The sequence below is a fragment of the Hemitrygon akajei genome, chromosome 17 (assembly GCF_048418815.1).
Source record: "Hemitrygon akajei chromosome 17, sHemAka1.3, whole genome shotgun sequence".
NCBI classification, from domain to species: domain Eukaryota; kingdom Metazoa; phylum Chordata; class Chondrichthyes; order Myliobatiformes; family Dasyatidae; genus Hemitrygon; species Hemitrygon akajei.
This window is the reverse complement of record NC_133140.1, coordinates 67,061,779-67,073,601: the sequence shown is the minus strand read 5'-3', so window position 1 is coordinate 67,073,601 and position 11,823 is coordinate 67,061,779. Positions and strand designations below refer to the sequence as shown.

At 39.8% G+C, this 11,823-nt stretch overlaps 1 protein-coding gene across 1 annotated transcript; it reads left to right on the top strand.

Annotated features, from left to right (window-relative positions):
- The first annotated feature begins 407 nt into the window (after window positions 1–407).
- On the top strand, window positions 408–3,226 carry LOC140741000 (tripartite motif-containing protein 16-like). The gene has a single exon (XM_073070637.1). The coding sequence runs from the start codon at window positions 415–417 to the stop codon at window positions 2,080–2,082; it is 1,668 nt and encodes a 555-aa protein (XP_072926738.1). The 5' UTR covers window positions 408–414; the 3' UTR covers window positions 2,083–3,226.
- Window positions 3,227–11,823: the final 8,597 nt, after the last annotated feature.

Genomic DNA, 11,823 nt, shown 5'->3' with positions numbered 1-11,823 from the left:
TCAAGGCCACAGTTTAATATTACATTGGTATTAGTTTATTATTGCCATGTGAACCGAGGTAACAGTGGGAAAAACTTTGTTCTTATGCCATCTTGCACACAGCAATCTGACAGAGGCTGTACTCTACATGCTTAAATTCTGAAGTGGGGTTTTGAACTCCCTACCTGCTAAGACAGAGGCAAAAATGTTGCTGAGACATTACATGTAAAATCAATCTTGTATAAAAATGTGTACAATGAGATTGTAAAAATAGTGATGTTTAAAGACAGAAGAAGGTTGTTAATGGGTAATGAAGTATAGGTGGTGCTGTGTTTCCTTACTTGTTGTTTTCAGTTTAGGTAGCACGGTACAAGTTGAACCAACCAGGAAATGACATTTTACTTTCACTTTAAGCAAGATTATTTTGTTTTCACGATGGCTGCATCGTCTCAACTTCATTTTAAGGATGAACTTGTCTGTGCCATCTGTTTGAAGTTGCTCACAGATCCTATTACAATTCCCTGTGGTCATAATATCTGCATGGAATGCATATCGATTTACTCGGATACAGAAGAGTATGTGAAGGCATGCAGCTGCCCAAAATGCCGTGGGAGCTCTGATCAAATGACTCCGCTTTGTAAGGATGGTGTTCTCTGTAAAGTCGTGGAAAAGGTTCCCAAAAATTTGGAGGTATCTGCTGCAGAATCACGCTTTGATCCAAATGATGCGGTGTGTGATTTTTGTACTGGCAAAAAGGTGAAAGCTACTGTGTCCTGTTTGGATTGCATGGCATCATTCTGCGAAACCCACATCGGGAACCATCAAGCAAATGCAGCGCTGAGGCTTCACAAGCTGGTCAGTCCCGTCAAAATTACAGAGAATGGGAAATGCCAGAGACACAAAAGACCACTGGATCTGTTCTGCAGGACAGATGAAACTTTCATCTGTTGCATTTGTATAGTCCAAGAACATGAGAACCACACAGTCGTGACTATAGAGGAGGAGAGAGAGAACGAGCAGAGAAAACTAGTCAATAAAGTTAAATCATTGGAAGAACATGCAAAATGGACCAAAAGAGAGACTGAAGACCTACGAAAACAAACCAGATCAATTCAACGTACTGCATTTATTTTGCAAGAAGATACCACTGCCAAGTTCAATGAACTGGTTCAGGATATAGAGGAAGCAAAATTGAGGGTGGTTGAATTCATAAAGAAAGAAGAGCAAATAGCACTGTCCAAGACTGAAGAAGCTATAGCCGAGAAACAAAATAAGTATACTGAGTTGGGGAGAGAGAAATGTGTGATGGAAGAGCTTTCAAAAACAGTTGATAATATTAAATTTCTGCAAGAGTCCAAAGCTTTAAGCAATAACTGTGGAGAATCCTCATCCAAGGAGAAATGTGAGTTGAACATTAGTTTACTGGGTTTAGACCAGGTTGTAATGAACCTGAAGGAGCATTTGGTGAGTAAATGCGATCAGCTAGTGGGAAGCCTGACCACTGACGTGACTGGTCTGAGGCACTATAGGCCAAATGCTTCGGAACCTCGGAACCGGAATGAGCTTCGGGTGTTCTCCCGTCGACTGACATTTGACTCAAAGACTGCACACAAGTGCCTCTTCCTGACAAAAGGGAACCGCAAAGTGACAAACATCTGGCCAGATGAGGTTTATTATGTCGATTACACCAAGCGATTTGACTCTTGCTGGCAACTGCTGTGTGCAGAAGAATTGGGCAAAGGTATTCACTACTGGGAAGTTGAAACCAGTGAAGGCTGCTGTGTAGGTGTGACATATGAATGTATAGCAAGGAAAGGATCAGACAACTCTTGTTTCATTGGGAGGAATAAGCACTCATGGGGTATACAGCTATTCAAGAGTCATTGTTCAGCATGGCATAATAATGTAGAAGTTAAAACAAAATCAGAGAAATGTGAACAAATTGGTGTGTATCTAAACTATCCTAATGGAATCCTTGCCTTTTATGCTGTCTCTGAAATAGGCATTACATTATTATACAGATTCCAGGCTGTATTTACTGAGCCTCTGTACCCTGGCTTTCGAATAACAAAGAGCCAGTCGTTTTGTTGTATTTCTGATTGAAATGGGCATTGTGCAATTTACCAAAGCTAGTACAATGAAAATGATATCTCAGAATTGTTAGTACTAAAAAGGAAGATTCACCAATTAAAATGGATATCGGCAAATCATTGACATGTTTACAGAAGGCTGTTGGTGAAGTAGATGAGAATTGTATTTCTAAGGTATAAACTTGTGTATTTGAAAATATCTTTAAATGTATCGAGAACTACCCCATGCCCGAAAATTACTTGGGAAACTAATTGAATATTTTCTATGAAAGGGAGCCAGAGTGTTGTGCCACGATGTCTACCAGAGGCTAAATCTGTGATATAACAGATGTTAACTTGACGCAATGTGAATTTTAAGTGCTCTTCTCTTTGAACATATTGAGAACAAAATTAGACAGTGTTGGAAATATGGACTAATGCTGTCATATGTGATTAGTCCAAATGTATGTCTTCTGAGTCCTGATGCAGGGTTTTGACCAGGAACGAAGGCAACTCCTTCCCCCCACAGATGCAGCTCAACCTACTGAGTTCCCTCAGCAGATTGTTTGGTCAACCTCATCTCATACAGGGACATTCAAAATGCATCTTGCAAACTCATTATCATTATTTTTCTTTTGTGACCAGTCAGTACCAGCTGTGCTGTTTCTGCCATTAGCGACCATCTGTGAGCACAGGTTTGCGAGTGGTCAGCACAAGATAAAGCTATCTGGCTCCAGGGAACAATTTCTGCATCTCTTGGAGCAACCTGCTTGCAACCAGTGGTAGACGTCATGAGAAATATTTTATGAAGCCTAGTGAAAGCTTCTAGAGATGGAATGATGGAGGACCCTGCTTCTGTAGGCCTTTGTTGATGAGGTGGAGAGAAAGGGAACTTCCTCTCCTTACCCAGGAACTCCCATAGATAGACACTTCAGCAGCTAAGGGAGGATATTGTACCAGATGCATCTGACCTATTGCTCTGCTCCAGGACTCACCATTGATTCTTGGGCTTTATTCATGTCACTGAGCTGGATACACCGTGTATTTGTCCCTTAATTTTATCTCTGGCAAAACTGGTGGTTCCAGTGTGACCCCCCCCCCCCCCCTTCTTTTGAGTAGGCCACTGGCCATTTAAAAGGGAAATTTATGTGTGATAATTGATTGTTTTGTTTATAAATTCATTGTAGCAGATTAATGCTTTTAAATAAATTCATCACTTAAATTTTAAAATGCTTGTTTAACTTCCTTCCTTGTTTTTCAACTCTTTGCAAACATCTCTGATAAATCAGCTGCTAGAAGGTCACCAGGGCAGTGTGCGACCCCTCATGGAAAAGAACAGCAGTGGGAGCCATACGATTGCAAAAACTGAGTCTGACTGCAGGACAAGGTTGGGTGGGCACTGAAAAGCTTGGCTCCAGACCATCATCTTCAATGGCACACTTAATGCAGTTGTTTTACATTATTCTGTATTTGCATCTACGTTAATGGACAATGATGCAATTTGGAAAATGTGTTGCACAATGCAGTGATGAGCCGCACAATAGATAAACAAATGACAATATATCCAATTGTCCTTGGTAGTGTTTGTGGAATGATTAGCGAGGGAAGAATAGCATTCTTTGTGAGCAGAGATATAAGGATATGACTAGTGTTAATGCGGATTGAAAGAGTTACTTTTTTGCTTGCCTTGACAGTGAAAGATCTTGAGATTTGTGGATGCTGAGGACCAGAAAGCTCAAACTTTACCTTAGTCTCATGATAATCCAAGGATAATGCTCTTTCTGTTGGTGTTCTGAACCTCACATTTAATATGACTGCTGCAGTTTGCTGTGGGTTCTATTCTTTTTCATATCAAATGTGTTTCTTTTATGCTGCAGAGCCTAACCACTGAACATTTTTCAGAAGCCTTGCTTTTAGTGTCATGTTTGCAATTTGTTTTATTTAACATCCTGTGCGTTCTTGCAGTTACAACTTACCCAGCTGCCTGTTTCTCAGAGGCTGACTTTACTCAGGGGCCCTCTCTGCTTAAATCACAAAGCTGTTTCTGTGCCTTTCCTTTCATTTTCACTTGGCTCATTATTTTTCCTGTCAGCCTCATGTTTCTTCTCCCAGATATTTGGCCAGGAGAACTGGACCACCACACATCATAGGTGGTAGAGACTACAGACCACAAAAGTTGTTACCTGACAGGGAGTACTTAAATTCCCCACATTAAGCACTACTTGTGAAAATTACTGCATGTGCTCATACACCTGTGGTAGTGATTTCAGGATATTATTTTTCAAAAACAACTTAGCATTTTGTATTCCATTTTATTTAAAACTATTTATTGAAATAATTACAATGCATTGTTTTTGATATTTTACAAACTGTAATATACCACACCCAAATTATTATTGAGAACACTGCAGTCACCATCCACATGTTTGCTATTCATTACCCATCATCTCTATCTTTTTCCATGGGAACATTGGGACACATTTAGATCTGTTCCAATTATCCTATTGCATTTAACCAAACATGTTTTCTGAATCTCATTGATTCCATCACCAGAAATTGAATTTTCAAGTCTCTGATGTCATCTGAGTCCACATAGACTTCAGCTTATTTATTGCTAAAATCATTGTTCAAGTCTTTATTACATCAATGTTTGGTTATTATGATATTTCCATGGCTTACCTCACATTGTCCACAATATATAAACTCAAATTCATTCAAAATAGTGTGGAGGAAAAGAGGGATCTTGGGGTCCATATCTATAAATCCCTCAAAGCGGCCATACAGGTTGATAAGATGGTTAAGAAGGTGTATGGTATTTTGGCCTACATTAATCAAAAGACTGAATTCAAGAGCTGCAAGGTAATATTGTAGCTCTACAAAGCTATGATCAGACCATTCTTGGTGTATTGTGTTCAGTTCTGGTCATCTCATCATACGAAAGTTATGGAAGCTTTAGAGAGGGTGCAGAGGAGATTTAACCAGGATGCTGCCTGGACTAGAGAGAATGATTGTCTTAAGAGGAAAGGATATGCAAGTTTTTCTCTTTGGAATAAAGGAAGATGAGATATAACTTGATAGAGGTGTATGAGCGATAACAGGCATAGATAGAGTGGGTGGTCAGTGTCTTGTTTCCAGTGTGATAATGGCTAATATGAAGGGACATCATTCTAAGGGGGAATGTCAGAAGTAATTTTTCCCATACTGAATGTGGTGAGTATATGGAATGCACCATGCACTGCCAGGGATAGTGGTAGAGGCAGATACATTATGGACATTTAAGAGACTTTTACATAGGCATGGAGATGAAAGAAGAATGGAGGGCTATGTAGGGGGAAGGGTTAGATTGAACTTGGAGCAGTTTAGAAGGTGGTCTCAGCATCATGGGCCTGTACTGTGCTGTTCTATGTTCCTAAATTGCCCCCTTATCCTAATGCGCCTCACCTTTTCACTGATTGATGAAAAACATTGTACCTTTTCATCCTTGGTTATATCCTGCATCTCTAAGTTGTCTGCATTGCTCCATTTCTCATCTGTTACACAGCCTACATTTCAATTATCCCACCTATGTGGCTTTATGATCTGTAATTCCTTCTCAATTCTTTCCTCTTCTCACTGCCTTTTCTCCAATATAGTAATGCACTATTTACCATCTACCTCTTTAGTTGAGCATTTGGTTATCCATCCCAGCTGCTTGGGTTTTGCTGGTAAATACCATGTGCAGGACTGCCATGCAAGGTTAGTGACTATAGCTTACTTTGCAGACTGCCACATTAAACAAGTTGCCCCATGGTTGAACTCCACATGTGATCCAATGGCAATGCTGGGTCTTGATGGTTCCACGTTTAAATTTGGGAATTGACTGATGGCTTCTGTCCCAGTGCAGTCGAAGCACAGGATCCATGATCTCAGTGATTTTACCATAGATGACAAGGCTACAAAAAAGAAAGCAAAGGGGCAATAGGCTCCTTTTCTAAATTATTTGGTTATTTTGATGCTCATAGTTATAATTCTGTTAATAAATGTTAATATAGTCATTATTTTAAAAATTACTTCATTTCTAATAGCATGTAAACATTACTGAATGTCAAAGTCTCATGTCCCTCAGCCATTGCCTCACTTCCCCCTTAAAGTAGCAATATCTCTAGTTGTTACTGAATTTTCCACTAAATGCCCATGTACCACTCTGCATCATCTGGGCCACACTATGCCACATATTCCTTTCTAGAATTTGGGATTGACAATACAATACTGTATATTATGTCTTTCCATTTACCAATTAACACTAATAATAAGCTAATGCAAAACTAAGTACTCTTATTTCTGTTTCTGAACCACCCTCCTATTTTAACAATATATTTTACTGTACAAAATTCTCAAGCACCCTAGCTATATATAAATGCCTAAAATTTTTGCACAGTACTATACATGTTGCCTCTGCCAATGATGGATGGATTAAAGCAAACTGTCTTGCTCTAAACCTCAGTCTTATGACACAGTATCTCCTCCCAGCTTGGCTTTAGTCCCTAGACTATAAACAGGGACTTCCATTCCCTTTTTCTTGTCTACTCTCAGCATGTTCTTCCACTCTGCTCCTGGCTCTGCCCCTCCTATACTCCCATCCTCTTTCTTAAACCTTGTCTTTTACTTTGCATAATTTCCTTGCTCATCTGATTTCCTTCCCATCCCTTCTATTTCTTGGCAAGTCAACACCTTCTGAGGAATTGCACCTGTATCCCTTCTCTTTCTCCTACATCTTTCCAGCTTTACTTGCTACAGAGCCAGCTTGGCACACTGGTACTCTAGGAGAGAGAAATGTTTGAACTATGGGAAGAGCACTGTAGGAACAGACTGAGAAAGAGTAGGATGTACGCTGTAGGATCGATTGAGTGATGTTCCTAGATAGCAATGCTAAGAGAGTAGTGAACGAGCTCCAACACTTAGGCACCTGTGTATGTTCTTCCATTCTTCCCCTGTGCCCTCTCTGAATGAGGGTATCCGGTCTAGGGACACTTTATAACTGTGATCTCATATCTGTTTGAAACTAGGAACAAACCAGTGCACAAGGAATAGGCTTAAAGGATAGAACAACTCAATTAGATTCATCTGATTTTAAATGTAAACTCGAGTTGAAAAAAACAAAAGTCAAGAAGATCTTACCTGATAATGTATTCATACCAGAGGGTTATGGATTACAAGAGGGGATGGATTTAAAAAAATCCCTAATTAACTTACTAAACCTTTTCCCTATCTTTAATTCTAATTGTGCTAAAAAGACTAAAGGCAGATTCTTCTACTAATTTAGATACCACAGCTTTACAGTTCTTCAAACTTCAAGGATGCTTAATTTTAATATTATGAAGATACATGATCCCATCAGGATTAATCTGGTAATGATAGCATGTCTTAATAGTGTCAGAAAGAACTAAATAGGAATGAAGCTTCATCAGCAGAGTCAAGAAAGCCACTAATCTGCATGGGTGTCAACAGATAAAAGGGCCATAATAAGAATCTCCTTACCACAGTAATACTCTGCCTTCCTGCATTTATGTAATGCTGAAGGGTGGTATGGAATGCAGTGTTGCTCATGCATTGTGAAGGGCTCAATAAATATAATTGAAAATGGCTCAATTTGTACCTTATTAGATATCTTACTAAGATAAGACTTCACCTTTCCTCCATATTTAATGAAATATTAATTGCATGACAGAATGGAAATCACTGGATCAAGAACTGCCTGAGTGGTTAACTACATTAGGACTTTTTAACCTTCTGTTCATAAAGAGACTTCAATAATAATAAGGTTTCATTGTCCTAATAGAGAAAAAGAAGTTAAAACTCATTTAGAATTAAATTAAAAATGTTCATTCATTATAAATCCATTTTAAATTACAAATTAATGAAGATTGGGGTTGGTTACAGAGTCCAGAGAGTATTCATGGTTTCGTATAGGCTATTAAATACAATATAGAAAAGACTTCAATTAAATATTTATAACTAAACCACACTAAATTAATATTTTTCATGCTACTAATTTGAGATAGGTCCTCCAAACTTCTATTAGAACATCAGTTTTCTTTACTTTTAGGTAGTTGAAGAAATCAAATAATAACTTAAAGAAGTCTCTGAGTAAGATTGGTCCTTACTTTAGGTAAAAGGTCATTTCACCAATAAACAAATTCAGTTCATAGCATGACAATTACTTTACAACTATGGCTTTCCCCATTAGGAAAATTCCACTCTTTAGAAGTCTTCAGATACGGATAAGGTTGGAGGTTACATCAAAATATACTTTTGGTTTCTTGCATATCTAATTTTAAGAGGTGTGGGGTTTGGATTGAATAATATGGTTATTATACCGAAGTATTAAAATGGTACTTCCAAATTTAGGATTAGAAGTCCTCAATTCTGCTGTATCTACAAGTCCATCACCACCAGGACTGCACACCATCTCTGAAGCTTCTTTCCTGTAGCTATCCAGTTTCTCAATAAAACTCACTCAGGTGTAATACCCTAAATATTCCTGCTCAACAGCTGCTAAATGGTCCTTCCTGCTTTCCTTGTTCTGTTGATAATTATTTAGTCTGTTCATATGTTCACATTTATTTAAGTCTGATTTGTGCTGATTGTTGATTGCTCATGCTGTTTGCACTATTGTCTTGTGATTTGTTTGTTGCTATTGTGTTTTCTGTTATGGTATTGCCCTGTGTTTTATTCTTGGCACTGAACCACAATCAATTTTGGCATGTTTCACATACTGGCGATGAAGTGATTCTGATTCCCAAATGTTTTGAAATGAACTCTTGACCTCATTATGATCTTGCACTTTATGTTTACTTGCACTGCACTTTCTCTGAGCTTTAGCATGTTATACTGGATTGTTATTGTTTAATCCTGTTCTACCTCAGTGCACTGTGTAATGATTTGATCTGTATGAATAGTTTGCAAGAAAATCTTTTCGCTGTATCTTGTTACACATGACAATAATACACCAACACGAGTACCAAAGTTGAAGCTATAATGTGCCAGAGTAAGTGAATGATAGATAGGATACCCATCAAGTGAGCTATTTGGTTTAGGTGTATCTTGATATTTTTGTGTTATTGAGCCAATTCTGAGTGTATTCCACTCTATTCCTGATGTGCTTTGTAGATTCAAAGTTCAAAATTCAAAGTAAATTTATTATCAAAGTGCATAAGTCACCAGATACAACCCTGAGATTGATTTTCTTGCAGACATACACAATAAATCCGTAATAGAATAATAACCATAATAGAATCAATGAAAGACTGCACCAACTTGGGCATTCTACCAGTGTGCAGCAGACAACAAACTTTGCAAATACAAAAAGAAAGAAATTGTAATAGTAAATACATCAACAATTAATATCAAGAACATGAGATGAAGAGTCCTGGAAAGTGAGTCATTAGATTGTGTGAACATTTCAATGATGGAGCAAGTGAAGTTGAGTGACGTTATCCCCTTTGGTTCAAGAGCCTGATGGTTGAGGGGTAATAACTATTCCTAAGCCTGGTAGTGAGAGTCCTGAGGCCCCTGTACCTTCTTCCAGATGGGGGCAGCAGCAGCAAGAGAGCATGGTGGTGGGTGGTCCTGACGACGGACACAGCTTTCCTGCGACAACATTCATGTAGATGTGCTCAATGCTGGAGAGAGCTTTACACATGATGGACATGGCTTTGTCTGTGACCCCCTATGTTTTGTAGGATTTTCCATTGAAGGACATTGTTGATTCATACCAGGCTATGATGCAGCCAGTCAATATACTCTCCGCAACACATCTAGAGATACTTGTCAAAGTTTTGTCAAGCCAAATCTTTGCAAACTGCAAAGGAAGTAGAGGTGTTGGCGTGCTTTGTTCATAATTGTATTACACGTTGGGCCCAGGACAGATTCTCCGAAATGACAGCCAGGAGTTTAAATTTGCTGACCTTCTCCACGTCTGATTCTCCCTCCAATGAGGACTGACTCATGGACCTCTTGTTTCCCTCTCCTGAAGTCAATAATCAGCTCTTTGGTTTCATTGACATTGAGTAGGAAGTTGTTGTTATGGCACCACTCAGCCAGATTTCCAATCTCCCTCCTATATGCTGATTCATCACCATCTTTGATTCGGCCTGTGACAGTGGTGTTGTCAGCAAACTTGAATATGCATTGGAGCTGTGCTTGGCCACACAGTCATAAGTACAAAGCAAATAGAGCAGGGGGTTAAACACACAGCCTTGTGGTGCATCTGTGCTGATGGAGATCGTGGTGGAGATACTGTTGCCAATCTAAACTGACTGAGTTCCGCAACTGAGAAAATTGAGGATCCAATTGCACAGGAAGGTATTGAGGCCAAAGACTTGGAGCTTATTGATTAGTTTTGAGGGGATGATGGTATTGAATGCTGAGCTGCAGTCGATAAAGAGCATCCTGATGTATTCAATTTTGCAGTCCAGATGTTCCAGGTTTGAGTGAACAGCCAATGAGATGACATCTGCATGGTTCTGGTACTCTGGAAGGCAAGTTGGAGCAGATCCATGTTGCTTCTCAGGCAGAAGATGATATGTTACATCACCAACCTCTCAAAACACTTCATCACCATGGATGTAAGTGCTACTGGATGATAGTCATTGAGACAGATCACCACGTTCTTCTCTGGTACCAGTACAATTGAAGCCTGCTCGAAGCAGGTATGTACCTCAGACTGCCAGACAGACAGACAGACATAGTTTATTGATCCCGCGGGAAATTGGATTTCGTTGCAATCGTGCCAACCAAGAATAGTGTAGAAATAAAGCAATATAAAACCATAAATAATTAATAAGTAAATAATGCCAAGTGGAAATTAGTCCAGGGCCAGCCTATTGGCTCAGGGTGTCTGACACTCCGAGGGAGGAGTTGTAAAGTTTGGCCACAGGCAGGAATGACTTCCTATGACGCTCAGTGTTGCATCTCGGTGGAATGAGTCTCTGGCTGAATTTACTCCTGTGCCTAACCAGTACATTATGGAGTGGATGGGAGACATTGTCCAAAATGGCATGCAACTTGGACAGCATCCTCTTTTCAGAAACCACCATCAGAGAGTCCAGTTTCACCCCCACAACATCACTGGCCTTGTGCATGAGTTTGTTGATTCTGTTGGTGTCCGCTACCCTCAGCCTGCTGCCCCAGCACACAACAGTAAACATGATAGCACTGGCCACCACAGACTCGTAGAACATCCTCAGCATCATCTGGCAGGTATTAAAGGACCTCAGTCTCCTCAGGAAATAGAGACGGCGCTGACCCTTCTTGTAGACAGCCTCAGTGTTCTTTGACCAGTTTAGTTTATTGTCAATTCGTATCCCCAGGTATTTGTAATCCTCCACCATGTCCACACTGACCCCTTGGATGGAAACAGGGGTCACCAGTGTCTTAGCCCTCCTCAGGTCCACCACCAGCTCCTTAGTCTTTTTCACATTAAGCTGCAGATGATTCTGTTCACACCATGTGACCAGGTTTCCCACCGGAGAGAGGTTAATGATCTCGGTGAACACTCCAGTTAGTTGATCAGTACAGGATTTTAGTAATGGCCAGGTACCTTGTCTGGGCCAGATCAGAGGCTTCTTCTTCTGAAGGTTGCCCTGAAGTTCAACACCCTGAAGGCTTCTTGCACGTTGGCCTCAGAGACTGAAATCACAGGTCGATCAGGAGCTGTTGAAGTTTGTGATCATTTCTCCATGTTTTGACTGTCAAAGCGAGCATAGAAGGCATTGAGCTCATCGGGAATGTGAAG